Genomic DNA, 17,827 nt, shown 5'->3' on the forward strand with positions numbered 1-17,827 from the left:
TCTTTCTTTTATTTTATAATAATGATAAAATAATCATTATAGTACATTATTTTCAACATGTATTTAAATGAACAGAATATTATGTTAATAGAGAAAAAAAGATTCTCATCATAGGATATCTGTAATAGCACATTAACACTATAAGAGGCTGGCCCCGCAGAAAATTGCATTTTTGAAATAGAAAAATTGCAAAAAAAATTGCAAAAAAATTGCAACCTTCCCATCCCAGGCGCATTAATACAGGCTTAACATTTTTAGTTTAAAAAACATGACAATTTTGAGTACCGGTAGCATAAAAGCAGCACACCTTTTTAAAAAATCATGACCCACAATACAAAGTCATCAAATGTTATTAACAACATTTACTAGTAACAACACAAGAGTATGTTAACAATGAAGTTATCCACCAAATATAATACGATAACACGTGACACAAAATAACGGAACCCTTGGTTTTCGTAAAAACTTTTAAATGAAGGCATAAAATTTGACCAAATTTAGTACATACCCGGCACTTTGTTCATGCAAAAATCTTGAAGTAGAAGTGTATGAGGTTTAGTCTATAAAAAACAAGAAAATTGACAAGGGATTTTCGAAACAACCTCTAAATACAAATAAAGCTTATGCTCCAATCAAATCAGATCCTGTTCTATTTTTCTCTTGAAACCTTCGATACACCGGTAATCTGTATTCAGATAATTTCTTTTTAAAAACTGGCATGGTATGGTTTTAACACCAAGTCAAATCGTAAAATACAGAAAAAAAATTTTTTTCCATTTATAAACAATAGTAATACATGTACTAATGTAGATCTAGATCATTTCTATAGCACCCACTCCCATGTGAATGCAGCTTAAGGCGTTTTACATTACGGGGTGTTTGCGTACACGGACACCAAGCGTAAGTGTCTATGTACGCGGTAACCGGCAACCGGGCACATAGTCTCAGTGTCACATACACGGTAACTGGGCAGTTAAGAATTCCAAGTTCAGTTTTTGTCATCCGGTGTTGCCTTCAACTCCAGCCCTCCCCCGACTGTACCTTTAACAAAAAAATCAATAATTCCCCCATTCCGGAGCTCTATACTTCGTAACCACTGGTACTCGCAATGTGATGCGAAAGCACAGGTTCACTGACCAGTAACGATGGCGAGCCCGACAAGACGCGTGTATAACTTTCTTTTTTCATTTCAACAAGTGACAGCACAGGACAAATATTGGTTTATTTTCATTCCGGCTACCGTGTACGTAAATACTGAGACTAGGTGCCCGGTTACCGTGTATGTAGACACACGCATCATGTTCGAACAATATTCATGAGTGCGCACACTCACGCTCATACACTCACGTACACCTCACACACGCACACACCTACTTTCTTATCACATGGGCACGCTTACACACATTAGATAAAAGCCTAGCCCAGAGAAGGCCACCTTCTCAGCCTAGCCTATGTCTCAGTTTGTGTTGTACATGAAGCATTCCGGCCTGAATTTCCGGTTATAGCTTTTAGAGTACGCTCAGTAGGCTTGAGCTGGGCCGATACCATGATTTACGTAGGCCTGTCGGGTTTGTTGTGGAACTCTACGAAAAATGCGGCCGCAAGACTGCGATTTCATAGGGGGCCAGAAGAGGATACTTCTTGATATGATTAACATTTAAATGACCCAATAGTCATTTGTGAAACTGACTGTCATCCTGTAACTAAAAAACAGAATCATAGGGTTGAGCATAACTTCCTTTCGGTTCATTCTATCTTTTATCAGAAAAATGTTCAACTATCAGAAGAAGCATATCTAACAATTTTTTTTCTATTTCCCTCGTTTAACAGTTTCCTAAATTACTACTGATCTTTTTCTTTCACTGACTTCATAAAACATGGGTATATATATATATATAAGCATTCATCACGCCTTCTTAGAATGAAGAAAAAGAAATAAACGACTCTCAGCGTCAAATAGTGCAACATATGAGGAGCCACTACATGGTTCCCAACTTCTTGAGGTTGTGTATATTTCCAAAGAGGCATCTGAATGTGAACTCGAAAAACAAAATCAAAGGCAAAGTCATGACTGTCTAATATTTGTGAGTCGGTCTGAAAAAAATCAGGAATATGTCCCCTCTGGGCCATTATGAGCCTTCGCACTTTTCTGAAACTTGGATTATTATGCACTTAAAATTTTTCTGTTATCTTTCCTAGAAGATGAGATATTGCATTTTGAAGTACGGTAACAAAATGTGAAAAAGTTTAAAAAACTGAGAAAAGTGTGTTCAAAGCTACACCATTACTGCTTTTTAATATCTGAATGCAAATGGAAAATAAATTTAGAAAAGATATTTTAAAGTGGTTTTTACAAGAAACAGCTCTTGAATGATTTTTTTTAAGGGTTGGGGAATGCCCTGGTATGTATAACGCAAAATCAACCAGAATTGACCACACCAACTATTTTTGCAGACATCTCAGTTCCAGGTTTATTGACATATTCCTGCTTTCCTCCGACCGGCTCACATTTGAACTTCTCCCTCCAAGCTGCACAAAAGTGACATGAGTGACTCGGATGACATGAACACAGTTTAAGTCAAAAGACCATACATTATACAAATATTTTTAGATTCTTATTTAGCCGTTCAAAATAGATATAGTTCTCCAAAACAGCATGAAAGACAGAAAAATTTTGGGTGAAAGGGTAAAGTTTATACTTCATGAGAACAACATCATAACAATTGAGCTTGCTTTAAATTCGACCCCATTAATTTAACAGTAATATACAGACCTTTGAAGTTAGAAATAAAAACAAGGATTCTTTTGAGTTCTGAAATTCAAAACTTTTGATTGAACATTCAGATCCAGCTCGGTTTTCACAGCTCACAGGTTTCTCTTTCTAGTTCAAGAGGCATTCTGAGGAGTCCTCAACTGGGAGGCGATGCAGCCAAACATGGACACAAAGTCATTCTTCAGTCTGAAAGGAAAGAATGTGGGAAAAGAAGAAATGCATTACTTCATTTCATAGAGAACATTTTGTAATATGAAATTCTAGTTAATAACAAGTAGTGAAGAATGAACCTTAATTTAAGAAAATCAAACTAAAAGCACGATTCTGTGTAAAGCGACTCTAAAGCATCACATCAGCATTCATGCGAGTGGTACAACGTGGTAAAGTCAAAGAGCCCATAAGGATATTTTCTTATAGAGAACAAACTTTTTCACTATGTCCCAGCAGACTGAACTGTTGCAGGACACTCTGTGGCAATGCAATTAAATGAGCTTTGAATAAAAACAACTTTCATCATCATGAAGGAGGAGACTACATGAGTTATCTGTTTCTCATAGCCGGGCAACAGTTTGTAAAATGAGAACATCATGGTAAACATTTCAATATTTGCAGGGTGCATGCAACTGATCCAATCATCTGGACTCTCGGATGGTTGAACAGCGCCACTGGCAAGTCCTACTTCTCTTATGACTTGCCTTTTGCTTTCACTAAATGACCTTATTATGTTGATGAGCTTCTCTGTGCCAAGACTCACCTGGCTTCCACTTCCAGCCCCTCCATCTGAACGACCTCCCCGTCCACATAGAGGTAATGCTCCATCTCTCGTTCCCTCGCTCGTGCTTGCGAAACATTCTCATCCGTCTCACTAGGGTCTTGAATAACTTTGAAGCGAACTCCCACTGCTCCTTTTATAAATTCAATGTTGGGAATGGGCCCCTGAAGACAAAAAGAAAGTGTTCACTTAGGATGAAGGAATCTACCCAACTTTTGACACTGATTAATAACTTTATGGAACTTTCATTTTATTTGAGCAAAGCGACCCCAGAATAGACAATAATTGAAATGGTTTGCAGCCATTATTGCAACAACTCTCAAATCCATGACACCATTAAGTTCTACAACGCTACGTAGTGAAGGTTAGAAATGGAGTAAATAGTGGTGCTATGTCAAGACTGAAGTACTGTCTGAGACATCTGCTCAGTGATCATATAAAAAAAAGGATTAAACGAAATGAAATGAGCATCTAGCCTTGGCAAGAACAAGACAGTTGGAAGTGCAAAACGGAGAGGGAAGAAAATCAGAACAGTATGTAGAGACTAAGAGAATGACAAACCTGTTATTGAGATGAATTCTAATACCCAATGCACACTATTAATCAGATTGGTACTGTTTTATTGTCTGCCAAACATGTGGTTGCAACCATTTGGCGAACTTCGGAATATTTGATTATATTAAAACAGCTGCTTCTTCTTTAAAATTGACAGAGAGGTAAAAGAATAGTACCAAAATTCTCAGGAGACAAAGGCGTTTCGTATGACACAGATAAATTTGGCATACAGCTACTTTGAAAATTTAGTTTCTAGTACCTGCAATTATACATAAATGTGTATCTTGCAACAAGTCATTAAATACTAAATATTTGGCCAATTTTTTCAAAGCTTATCTTCCAAGCTTAGCTAAGAACAGCTTGGAAATGTCTTGCAGGACAAATGCAGTCCTCCTTTCACCCTCCAAAATGACAATAAAGAGTTTATGAAATTTGATCTTTTAAGTCTCTTTCTCAGTCTAAGGACACTAGCACAAACAGGTTCAGTGCATACTGAATTTTGAAAGTGAAGTAAATAAATTTCCAGGTGGAGCTGGTGGAGGGTTTTAATAAAAAAATTATTTTTTTAAATTAAAGATGTGGAGATTTGTAGTTAACTAAAATTATCTAAACATTTCAAATACCCTTTTCAGAAAGACATCTATATGAGCCACATCCATTCATCATAAGGTACTGATGCATTTTCAACATTTTTTCTAGTTAACACACTGCATCATCCAAGTACACATTATTGGTTTACAAAGCAATTTCTGCACTGCCTAATAAAAGCAATAATGTTGAATCATTAAAAGTAAAAAATCATGCGATCCTGATGTTAAAAAAAAAAATTAGTAGTTTATAAACATTCCATAACTGAGGTGCCACTATATAATTCTTTAAAATGTAATATTTATACAAAAACTTCTTGTTCTTCTTTAAGTGCCATATCTGAGACAGATATTGGCGTTCATGGGTGAATCACTCAATTCTCTGCTCAGAAGCTCTAAAAAATAAACTATAGGCCTATTATCCAAGTCCCCATCAAATCTAAGTTCTCTCGCAAAGAAAAGACTTACATTGATTTTTTTTCCTTCAAACATTAAGGCATACTTGATGATACCCATGTTGCTGCAGCCAGTGTCTACCATGAGGTCACCGGAACAACTAAATGGGTCAATCACCGTACATTCAGGCATGTCCTTAACGGAGAAGGTCGACAGTGTGGCTCCTACATACGGCTTATCATCAATGTCATGCTGATGCCAGCCTGTATCGAGGAGACAGCGTTTTTTCAAAAAGGAAAAGCAAAATTAGGTCATATGTCAGAAAATAGAAGTGTTGCTACAAGTGCGTAACATAAAAAACAAAAACAAGGAGTGATAAGGACGATAGATAGCTGACAGGGAAGAAGGAGCAAACAACACTAGAGCACCCATCAACCATCCGCTTTTAGCATTTTGACTTACACCCAAAGGAGTCTTTATGGCACTGCAGTTTAACAGAGCAAAACATTTAAAAGAAATAAAAATGGAAGGTTGAATGAGGAAATGAAGGGAGAAAATGTGACATCTTTTTATAAGAAGCAAAGCTCCAAGTATCAATATCATCAAAATGCAAAATTTGAGTGGGGCGGTTCTGTGTGGTTTTTATGAACAATATTTTAACAAGCCAAAAGCAATATTATTCTCTGTTTTACCTCCAGAGCTAACGATAAAGAAAGTACTTTAAGTCAGAAAATATTTTGCTGCAACATTTATTGGATAGAGACAGCAATTAAAATCATCTTTGTGAAACTTTTATGAATCAGTGCAAAAAAATATTATGGCTAAGATACTTAAAATTCCGCTAATCTGTGGTTTAAAGTGCAAGAACTGAGAAAACATTAACCTGCACTCTAGACAAGTCTATCATCTATAAGCAAAGAGTCCCTCTCTCCATACAAGACGTCAGACAAATTGTTTTAAACTCTGTAAATACTCTCACCTGTCTTAATTTCAAGGCTTTCTGTATCTCCCTGAGCACTGCAATGAAAATCCAGAATGCTTTTAGCTTTGGAAAAAGTTTTACTTCACTTGCAACACAAACAAGTAAAATAAGCGCCGAAGATTAGAGTTATTATTAGAGAGTAACATACAAAGAAATTAAGAGGGGAGAGATAAGAATGATAAATGTTTCATAGAAGAGAAAGAGCAAACCAAACCATAGCACCCACCAACCAACCACCCAGAATTTTTTTTAAAGTAGGGTTATCTCATGCAACTATGGACTATGTAAAGACCACATAATCTGTAGCATCTCAGGAAACTATGTACAGACCACAAAATGTTAAATATCTTAAATCTTTATCTCCGATAGTTCTCCATGTAATAAATGAACGCCCGGTAAAAGAGACCTGTTTTCAGCAATTGCCGAAAACTAATTCAACACCGAAATCGTCGTAAAAGAATGTGCCTAAGCCACTGCCAGAGGCTCATTAGCACATCGGTTCCAACTGCGAGCCACTGGGAGCAGCTTGCCGGAGACAAGGAGTTTAAAAACTAAGAAAGGACGATATAATCTTTACTGTCCCAAGAAACTAAAAAAGGATAGAAAAAAATTAAATCTTTGAGGACCAGAATTATTTGTCTGAGAGCATATCATACACCACACAGCATTTTATTTCTGAGTTGCTGTTTACTGTGAATCAGAACAATAATGGCTGCACTGTCTCAGCAGAGCACCCACCAATCATAGGCATATACAACATACAGTGAAATGATAATAAACAATGCAAAATTTCTATACTACTAAGAATGCCTGTGAGAAGTAACAATGAATAAAGCCACATTTGATCTTAGCTTTATAACCAAAAAGTGTGAAGCACCATAACTGAATGACTCAATGAACGGCTCTATACTGCAGTGTACCGAGTGCTCTCTGCGTGGGGGGGGTTACATGCTTTCCGAGCTTCGTGGAAGGATTGATGCAAAATAATTCCAAGCCAAATTACTTTATTCTAATAGAAAATGAACTGATCTTTCTAATGGTACCTTTTTGAGCCGATATTTAACATATTTCGGGTAAAAAATTATCTTTGAAAACTTTGACTGTCTTTTTAAGGCTAACGCCAAAGGCTAGAAATATACCATGGGAAAGCTCTTTCAAAGCTCTACAGTTCTTCGCTAATGAAAAGACAGTATTTAATCATCAATCGTTCGTCAAAGCATTTCAATGCACGCGTGTCAATTATTGAACCAGCCGACCATGCATTCCGAAAGCGAGAGGCTTCGCTTTCCACGGTGATTCTCCAGCTCCTAATAATCGGACAAATGAACAACTTACACCATTGTAACGAGGAAAAGCTGAACTGTTACAAGGTGTACAGCATTTGGTGTTCAATAGTGAAAGAGCGAAGTCACAGCGATCTGAACTACCTCGATTTCACCTAAACCACACGCTCGGAAGGCCACGAGAGCCTGCGACGCCGTGTTTACGCTACCTACATGAAGATTTTGAATGCAATTGGACATTGGAACCTGTATAAAATAAAAAATCTGCATCTCTCTCGGCCCTGGGTTAGTCTGATAGGTAGGGCTGAAGCAGCCCAGCCCCTACAAGATCTAAATTGGGTTGATGGGGATGTAAAACATTCCCATTACAATCATATATTACACCGACATTTATATACAAACCCCTCTGTCTTGACAATCGGAGACGGCTCTCCATCGAGGAGATATTCCATTTGCATTCGAAATCTCCTTTTCTTTTTGACAAACATTCTCAGCATGCCATCTGTGAAATAAAATGTTGTCCCATGACATTGATGACACACTTTAAAACCTTTTTGGTAAAGAAGTATGACAAGCACAATTTATTCTATAACTGGAACCAAGTTTTTCACATATTCAAATATCTATAAACTGTTCTGTGACCTTGTTTTCAGTTCTAGTAACTTTAGAACAAAATTCTAACATAACTTAATGCCAGAATCTACAAATATACTCTAATAAAACAAGAACGTTTTCTTTAAAGATCCAATCCATCTCTCAATTTATGATTAAATTTTAATACATTTGTCTATTTGTTTACAACGTTGGGATCATAGCAGATGGTACATATTCATAGCTGCTCCCCCTTTCTTATCAGGATCCACCTTAAGGTTCTCAAAGCTTATAGTTCCAGTAAGGATCTGGCTGGACATGCATAAGGCAGGGCCAACAGCTTATTTCTAATACAGTTTTAATCTGTCCTCAAAGAAATTAGCGTCTGAAACTCGCAACTTGCGCGCGCAACTTTTGCCATTTTCGTGATTTCGCTAATTTTTGCAAATTTTCCGCAAAAGTTGGACAAATAATAACAAAATATCGTTAAAAACACCAAAATTTTCTTCCACGACTAAAAATAACGACGCCAAGGGGGACAGTTCGCTCCTTTGCATTATGGGGAGCCCGCCCACCAGTGTCCAGTGCTCATTAAGAGTGGGATCGGGATGGGTCGGGTCGAGTCTGGATGATCGCCCGACTCGTCTGAAAACAACGTGTTTGTTTTTTGAGGCAATGAGTCGGGCACGATCAACTTGTGCCACGATAGCCGCTTTGCGCCATCAATCTGACGAGCAAACTGCATCTAGATCTAGAGTAAATCAATCGTAAACACAATCATCTGATTACTTAGCTTGCTTAGTTTCGTAGCACCAGGTAGACAGATCTAGTATAAAAATTTGTGAAAGACTTTAAATCTTAGGTTAGGAGGGAAGATCTAGACATGGATCGTTTCATCCAGAAAACCCCTAAAGTAGGGGACATTAAAATATAGCTTACGACTGGGAAGAAAAAAGGGGGGAGGTGGGGGGGTCTTGAACCAATGTAAGATTACACTTTTGTAAGGTGAAAAAAATAACAAGGAAAATAGTTTATGACAACACAATCTTTTTTTAAATAACATAAAAAAGTAACTATACTATTCACTTAGAGAACTGTGGCTATACAGTAGGTCCTCGAGCGGCAAGCACGATGTGCCATCTCGTACTTTATACACTGGTAGATATCTAGGCTACATGACATGTAGATCTAGTCTAATTTTGATTACACCGGTGCGGTTTAAGTGGTAAAATGACACCGTAAGTTTTTCTGGAAAAGTTCTGCTTGTACCGTATTTAATTATTATGTCACATAAATATGTGAGTATGCATGTTTTTCATGAATACTATTATGTAAAAGTAAAGCGCATAGAAGAGTGACTGTAACACGGATTTGCGCAATATAAAAGTCATATTATTATAATAAGCGAATAATGTAATATTACGGGATTTGGGGGTGGGGGGGTGTAAGAAAAGTGTAAGCGGGGTCCCAAAGAAGGTGCATGATTATATTTGAACAGCCCCAAACCACGCTGATCATACCTGCCCAACGTCAGCGAGAGTTTAAAGACCTGGCACATGTGTCAGGGGAAAAACTTTGTTTTTGTATGTTTTGTTTTTGTAAAGTGTTTTACGGCGCTCGCAACTGCATAGGTCATATGAGCGCGCGGGACACTCCTAATATTTTCAGTTGGTAGGAAATTTTGAATTTTGCCCGGGTGGCGGCCGAAGCCTACTCTTATCGATTTTAGACCACCAAGGGATCTTTAACGTGCGCAACTTGCACACGGGCCCTCCGAGATTTTTCGCCCTTGTCCGAGAAGGCTAGGTGTAGATCTTTCCTACCAGAAGATCAGGGGTGTGACAGAAAGACAGCAGTAAGAAGGAGCCAAGGAGTAGCAGTAGAAAGGCTGCAGAAAGAGTCAGGAGCCCAGAGGAGGGGGCAAAGGAGGTGAGGGGCAGAAAGTGGAAATGAAAGCAGACAACAGAACATTGCTAGAGAGCAGGAAAGGAGGTGAAAGGAGACAATTTTAGAGAAGAAAATTTTTCGGTCGCTACCCGGATTCGAACTCGGGACCTTTGAATAAGAGGCCAACACCTTAACCTCTAGGCCACGAGAGCCCCCTGTGGAAAAACTGTTTTTGTACACCATGCAACCTCCATGCAGTTTTTTGTGTGTTTTTTTTGGGGGGGGTTGGTAGACATTCATATTTGACTTTTGATTTTGATCCAACAAAACTCATGTTGGTTACTTTGATTGCAAGGAGCATACCAACAATGTATTCCAATAATTCCATGACATTTTTTTAGGGAACACATCTTGCAACTTTTCTTGCAACTTTTGCTAATTTTTCTTGCAACTTTTGCTATTTTCAAATGCAAATTTCTCTGAGGACAGTCTAATACAGTAAATAAATGAAAGTCAACTCACATCCATATCGCGACTTCCCCATCCATCTGAGCTCATCACACCGCTTCATAAAGTCTGTCATCGCACCAACACCAACAGCAAGACCACTGATGCCGATAAACTTGCCCGGTTCATGAATAGTGATGATGCTCGTTGGATGAGTCTCACCTGCATAATAATGAAGTGGCAAATTAGAATATAAGTGCATGGGTTTAACGCCCATATCTACATTGTTAGTTATTAAAACGATCGAGCTCCAAATTTAACGTCCGTATCCACCAGGATTGGGCCAAATGGGTTGAGAGCCTTGAAAACCCCACAAGAATGCCCAGTCTAGGATTTGAACCAGGACCATCCACTTTGTAGTCCAGCATGATACCAACTGAGCTCACGAAGTACCCTGTGGCGATTTTAAGTCATCTGCAAATTAATGGATAAAAGTCAGTATTTGTTGTTGTTGTTATCGATCCAGCAACAGCTGGGCTTTCGCATTTCTGTCCAATGCCATGTTTTGATATGCGCAGGTTTGCTGCATTTGCTGTAATGTTCCATAGAGTGTGCTGTGAATGTTAAGTCTCGGAAAGAGAAGTGTAGCTCTGATGTCATTTAGGGCTATACAGTGGAACAGGTGATGAGCTACAGTCTCATGTACATAGTCACACAAAGGACACATTGGGAGAAGTTCTGATTTTATTCTGTTCAAGTGGGTGGATCATGGTCACTTGCGTAAAGATGTGGAGGCTAAAAGTCATGTGTGTCATAATGTGGTGGATAAAGGTCTCTGCATAATGATGCAGAGAATAAGAATAATCTGGAGAATTACGTGGTCACAAATGTGCACAAAAGTAGACAAAACCTTCATAGAGATCAAAGGTGAACTGCATAACAATGTGAAGAAAAAACGTAATCTGCAGAATTATGTGGCAAACTTATGTCTACACAACGAACTAAAACTATATACATATTTACATGTGTGTGAGAGGTCATCTGATGCATCTGTGCATGCGTTAGAGTGTGTGCTTCTTGGACTCATGTATGGTATGTGTGTAGTATGTGTTTTGGGAAAGGGGGGGGAGAAGGACGCTAAAGCAAAAATTCAATTTTTTATTCTACATTTCCTTTAAACAACTTAGGCAAAATCCCTGATTTTAAGGTACTGTGAGACGGTGTCAACAGAGTTAAGGTAATGTCAAAAGGTAAGACAGAAGACAACAAATTGACATGAACATCCAATCCTTTCCACAAACAAAAAAAGAAAAAGAAAAGATATTCACCTCGAATGACTCTAAGAGCAGAAGTTTCAGCATCTCTAACATTATCATTCGTGTACCTCACGATTCCATTAGATGAACCTGTTCAGAGTGGAAGAATTGAATAAATTTGCTTTGATTATCTAATTTTTAAGAAACCTTTCTGAAATTGTAAAAAGTAAAAGTTACACAAATACAAAAAAGACAATGGGGGAAAAGAATAGACGAGAGTGAAGCAACAAAATAAACAGATTCAAGTTTGTTACTAAAGAGTTTAGAAGGAGAACTGTGGACTCTTATCCAGCTAGCTTTGTCTGTATGATCAGAGCGGGACGGAAGATCAGAGTGACCACATTGTCACATGGAAATGTGTGAAATAAAACGGTTACATATGTAAAACATAGTACCCAAGCAATAAGTTGAGAACCATTTTTCATAGGCTTGAGGAATACAATGAATACTAATATCACTGTCAATGAGGCCGAAATAAATAGCCATTATCATCAGCTGCATAACAATATGCCTATCCTCATAAATAACAACCATAACAAGTAATTTTAGCATTTTTTTCTTTTCAAAATTAAAGAATCATTAGCTAGAATGCTTACCATAGCAAATTCACTTAAACTAAGACTCACCGGCTGGGATTAAGCAGAAAGGTATTTTTGGCTTCACAAACTCTTCATCTATATCATTCAGGTTGACCCCTGCAGCTTTCTGCAGCTGAACCAAATAACCCTGAAGAATCTCTTGATACAGTCCGTCTCCACCAACTGATATGATGCTGGATAAAAAAAGAATTACATTTGATTCCTTTCATCTACAAGTAATAGTACTGACTGAATTTTAATCATTAATGTTCTTTACAATAAGATAAGCTTGTGGAAACACTTCAGCTACAAACAAACACGATTATACAGCTACCAAGTCAAGTGCGCCTGAGAATAAAATATGAGAAGCATCGTGGTGAAATCAGGCGCACGTCAAAATAATGAAATGAAAGAAATTAGCATTTTTTATTGGCCCATGGGCCATTTTTTTCTTATTTTTTTTGGTGGCTCTACACCTTTAACGTCCATTTAAAAACACATTTTTGTGTGGATTTTAAAGGAAAAAGTGATTAAAGGCGAAAAAAATGTAAATGTTCAGTTTCCAAGGACTCTCAGGCTATGGAAGTTACGAAATTTTGACGGCCATTTTCTCACTTATTTTACCTCTGAAACCAGATAACCCTGACCTCCTTCAATCGCAAATACCTCGACTTCTATTCAACAAAGATTAATATTTTTTTCACCTAAAGGAAGGCAAATGAACAGGCTCATATGAGAAGAGGCAAAACTTTCACATTCATTCAACAGTTTACATAAAAACAAAATTTTGGGGGGTTGTTTCTGTTTTTGGCCAAAAGGCCGTGAAGTGATACAAAAACAAAATAAAAACAAATTTCAGACATCCCTTGAAGCTTCTACTTAGCAACCCATGTCTGCCCGAAAATTTCTTGAAACTTGACAGCATCTAAAGACACTTCGACAATTCACTTTTGATGCTTGATAAAAGATATATAGAAAATCAAATTATGACATTATATTAGTGGAGAAAAATTTGACGAGAAAAAGTTCTGAATGACAGACTTATATGGTGGTGTTCAGACCAAAGGGCTAGAACTCAGATGGCTGCTGGATCGGAAAAAGTATATATGGTGGTCTACAAAGATAATGAAGAAAAGAATACAAAAAACTTCCAAAACAACCTTACCCATCAAAGCCTGTAAAGTCCCTTGTTTCTCCAATTTCCAGTGCGTGTTTTGATTTCTCCGTTTCTAAAGTTTGAAAAACAATATATGTAGAGCAAGCAACTTTGACGGTGACACTGTGCATGATGTAAATGAAATTAAGGAACATACCTCTGCGAACAGTGTGTACAGATTCAAACATGGTGCAAATTAGTATTAGACAAGGATCATGAGAAGAGCTGATCTTGGACAGACCTTTCATGGCTTAAAAATAAAGCTTACAAGATTGATTCACTTATAAAGCAGATCTATGAACAAATTATGTGACACCCATGAATATATGCTTTAAAAATATCGTTGCTATGCAAAACAGGGACGAAAACTAAAAGGCAGCTAATAAAGGCAAGGGACACAAAATGTCAGAGACAGCAAATAAATGAAAGTGCAATGGGTTCTAATTTACTGTTGAAACTCTGGAAATGAAAAGAATTACATTCTGTCCTGAACTGGCGGCAATAATTATTAAATTATATGACACATCAGAAAACAACATAGTACAGCATATTTGTTCCAAATACTGCAGACATAAAAGTGTCAAAATAGAAGCCCTAGGTATCTAACATGAAACGTGTAATTCATCAACAACAAAAAATACCATATTCTGTGAGATTCATAGAAAGACCTTAGTCTGTTGAGAAATCAAATCCCACTGTTGTCAAAGAGGTCATTGTATTCTTCAGGAGGAAAGCACATTACCCTATTTTACCCCCAGCTACACATAGGTGCTGGAAACAGCGCTATGATTATCAGCAATGACATGTCTCGTAATACAGTCAAAAATGGCATTATGTTGTGTATCGCAAGACTATGAAGTAACTTCAGAACTATTTTACATAAGCATTGCACATGCCATTGAAACTGTAACCAAAACTTCCTCGTGTGGATAAATAAAAGTAGTCTTTTTTTCCCCCCTTTTTTTTATCCTAAGTCATACACCATACTGACCCAACTGCTAGTATGCTGCTGGTATGTTTTACCACCTACACCAACTCACCAACAACAGTAGTTTGACATCCAGCAAGCTTGAACATTGGGGCCACACTCTTGTGATACATCTGAGAACCCTTCCCATTTCCTCCAATGGGATTGATGATGACAAACAGATTCTTGGGTCTTCCTGAAACTATAAAGAAGTTGGTTTTTTTCTTAATTTTTAGAAATATCACAAACTTTACATCTGACACATTATTTTCATTGACAAATAATTATGTTTATCTACAGGATCTTTAAGTGCCACAAGCACTTTATCTTGTTCAAAACCAAACAAACAATACTGATTCACACAGAAGATTAAATCATACAAAAAGACTTAAAAACTCTCTCTCTCTCTCTCTCACACACACACACACACACACACACACACACACACACACACACACACACACACACACACACTTCTCTTGCTTTCTCTTTCTCTCTCCCTCCCTCGCTCCCCCCTCTCCCTCTTTTAAATATATACATTAACACACACATCAAAAAATGGCCAGTGTAGCAAAAAACTAGTTGCAGAGAATAAATACCTGGAATGCCAGATCTAAACAAAATATAAAAATACAAGTCTTACACTAACAACACTCTTTTATTACTTTAATTTGATTACCTTGGAGCTTCCCAAATAGATACATGCAGCATTCTCTTAACAATATCCCAAAGTTTTTCTGGCTGGCAACAACACTATTTCACAGAGCAACAGCATGACATACTAACAAAGGCACTAATATCAAAGAAGATTGCGATCCGGATATATGTAAAAAATACAGTAATAAGCTTCATAATAAATAATGTGTTGCTAACTTCAACTCACCTTGCTGGCACTGGGTCTGAATGGCATCTGCCCACTTGCGGGGCTCAATGTCTTGGGAGGTCAAAGTCAGCGACTTGTGCCGAAGCTTCCGATCCTTCTGATACTGCATGAAATGGATGCTAAACTTTGACTTCCCACCTTCTCCTGACGTTTCAGCAGTGATGACTTCACACCATGGCAGGTCCAGGTCTATTGAATAAATTTATTGCAGCCATTTGAAGAAACATTACATTATTAGTTAACATTGTCACAGTCAAAGAGAACCAAAAGGACACAATAATCAATAATAGTATAAATGTCTGGGAAAATCAGAGTTCATGGAAAGAAATGATAGAGGAATGCAAAAGAATTTCAGGAGCTCCATTTTAATCATTTACGAACAGGAAATTAATCCATCTCTTCTGGAAGATTAGTCATCTAGCATCTAAGACCAAGCAGTTTGCAATTGTAAACAAAAATCATAATTAGCTTGACCTTGGGTTGTGTGAGCACATGTGAACATGGTGATGTACTCGTAAATCAAATTTTTACTATGACAAGTAAAGGAGTCTTTGGTGCCCCTTTTTAATAGCAGAATATAAAATGCTAAAGCACTAGTAGGCTCATAATACACACTACTGAATCTTTCAAGTGTCCAGTAGACTTCTCAAAGTCAACATAATTTCCAAAACAATATTAATGAGGCCTTTTAGAGTACATACCAGTAGTTACCACAAACTGCTATCAACAAATTGTAAAGTTTAAAAAAATCTATTCCATAAGTAACATAATAATAGAAGATTTAATGGCTTTCAAGGACAGACTGCTTTGGCGGCTCCACAAATAAATCGTTTACATACAGCTGGGGTTTGCTCTGCCAGTTGATGAAAGTATTCATATATATATATGACATTCAGTTTAAAAGACAAGTGACCTGAAACTTTTAGAAAAACAAGTAAAATAGAATATCAATAGAATACCAACATTATTCAGATTGAACTTACTCAAGCTGCTGTCTTTGACTTTTTCTCCAGCTTGCACCTCATGAACTGTGACTCCATTTGTTGTAAGTGCAAGCAAGAGAGACTTTTTGCCTGCCTGCACAGAACCACTGAGAATGACATCTCCCGAATCATCTGAAGCAGTAGCGGAAGCACCTAAAAAAAAAAAACTCTTAAAAACTGATGATCTTCTGATGACGAATGACATACTCCTTTGTTCTTACAAAATAATAAATTACAATTTTTTTTTTTCCCTCATAAAATCGATAATCTAAAAACAAACAATTGAACCACTTCTTTTTTCAGCAGACAGAAAATTTGTTTAACTCTCTCTCTCTCTCTCTCTCTCTCTCTCTCTCTCTCTCTCTCTCTCTCTCTCTCTATATATATATATATATATATATATATATATGTATATACATATATGTATGTATATATCAAGCTCTACTTAAAATAAAATGTACTGCTCTTAATTTGTCTACCAACCTTTCCCTTCCTCTGCATCAATGCTGCCGACAGCTCCCTCAGTCTCCATTGCAACAGTTCTTATCACTTGATTGTCCCTCTCAAAGCTGTTTGAGTACAACTGTTAACCCAGACAGAAAGCACACCTCTCGGACAGTCATAAGATAACAATGAACAACCTGTCAGAAATTCAAAAATACAAACAAAATCTTTAAGTTAAAGAGGAGAAGATCCTGTTCACAAAGTACTGATACACACAAGCAAACAGGATGAGATTCATTATTTGATTTAAAGGTTAACGAAAAGTGTCATTGAAATGCTGTGAAAGTGTAAAAATCTTCTCTTTATCATCCTTTTATCAATAAAAGTTCATTTCATGTCAAGAAGGGACACGATTATGTGTTCTAAACGTGACAAAAAAACATTCTGCTTACTTGCACTGAAAAATACCCTTTGCATTTTTATCAGTTTACCCCCATTGGCAGGATACGTACTATCAAATATAAAAAATCATTTTTTCACGCAGGTGAAGGTGTTTTTACAGCCCCATCATTCAGGATAAAAGGGCTTCGACCCTGCCTGTTCAGGCCACCCTGTGCAGAGAGGGAACAACGTCCCAGCAGAAAAACAAAGACCCTTGATAAAAATTCTCTCCACACAGATCTTCTGCATGCAGCAGCATGTGCCACCGCTACACCACAGACACAGGTATATAATATCATTATGACCACACTATAAGACTCATTCTAATCTGACGAATCAAATGCCTAACCACTAGTGGTGGCCGGTCCTGTTTTTTGGGGGGAGGGGGTTTTGGTCATTACAACCGCAGATCCCTGAAAGCTAGGAATCATAGGAATCGAGTACGAACCCATTTACTTTAGACTCTGTGATTTTTTTGTCCGGGGAGTTCTTCCCATAGTTCCGACTCCTAGAAAATTACAATTACTTCCGGTGAGTACTTTCATCGAGTCCTATCCGTAGGCCTATAGTCCCTAAACATTTACATGATTACTTCCGTCAAGCAGAATTCTTCCAGCAAGTAGCAATTACTCTTTCTGTGAGCCCAATACCTCACCAATTACCGGCAGGGTTGGTGATTTAAAAAATTTTTAAAATAAAAATTTTAAAAATCGATTTTTAAAATTTAAATCAGATTTTTAAAATTTAAATCGGATTTTTTTTATTTTGTAAAAAATGTCGACACAG

The 17,827-nt window shown here is 37.3% G+C and overlaps 1 protein-coding gene across 1 annotated transcript in view; it reads right to left on the reverse strand.

Moving 5' to 3' along the window:
- Positions 1-1,813: 1,813 nt before the first annotated feature.
- LOC101853389 (sphingosine kinase 1) overlaps positions 1,814-17,827 on the reverse strand; it is an 18,106-nt gene continuing 2,092 nt past the window's right edge. The window contains exons 2-14 of the mRNA XM_005099183.3: positions 16,640-16,797; positions 16,157-16,309; positions 15,174-15,362; positions 14,364-14,492; positions 13,333-13,396; positions 12,216-12,361; positions 11,602-11,679; positions 10,349-10,495; positions 7,751-7,850; positions 6,063-6,100; positions 5,156-5,346; positions 3,528-3,709; positions 1,814-2,959 (exon numbers count right to left, since the gene is read on the reverse strand). Coding sequence (XP_005099240.1) covers positions 2,887-2,959; positions 3,528-3,709; positions 5,156-5,346; positions 6,063-6,100; positions 7,751-7,850; positions 10,349-10,495; positions 11,602-11,679; positions 12,216-12,361; positions 13,333-13,396; positions 14,364-14,492; positions 15,174-15,362; positions 16,157-16,309; positions 16,640-16,688 — 1,539 coding nt within the window. The 5' untranslated portion in view covers positions 16,689-16,797 and the 3' untranslated portion in view covers positions 1,814-2,886. The remainder of the gene's footprint in view (positions 2,960-3,527; positions 3,710-5,155; positions 5,347-6,062; positions 6,101-7,750; positions 7,851-10,348; positions 10,496-11,601; positions 11,680-12,215; positions 12,362-13,332; positions 13,397-14,363; positions 14,493-15,173; positions 15,363-16,156; positions 16,310-16,639; positions 16,798-17,827) is intronic.

The sequence above is a fragment of the Aplysia californica genome, unplaced genomic scaffold (assembly GCF_000002075.1).
Source record: "Aplysia californica isolate F4 #8 unplaced genomic scaffold, AplCal3.0 scaffold00205, whole genome shotgun sequence".
Taxonomy (NCBI): domain Eukaryota; kingdom Metazoa; phylum Mollusca; class Gastropoda; order Aplysiida; family Aplysiidae; genus Aplysia; species Aplysia californica.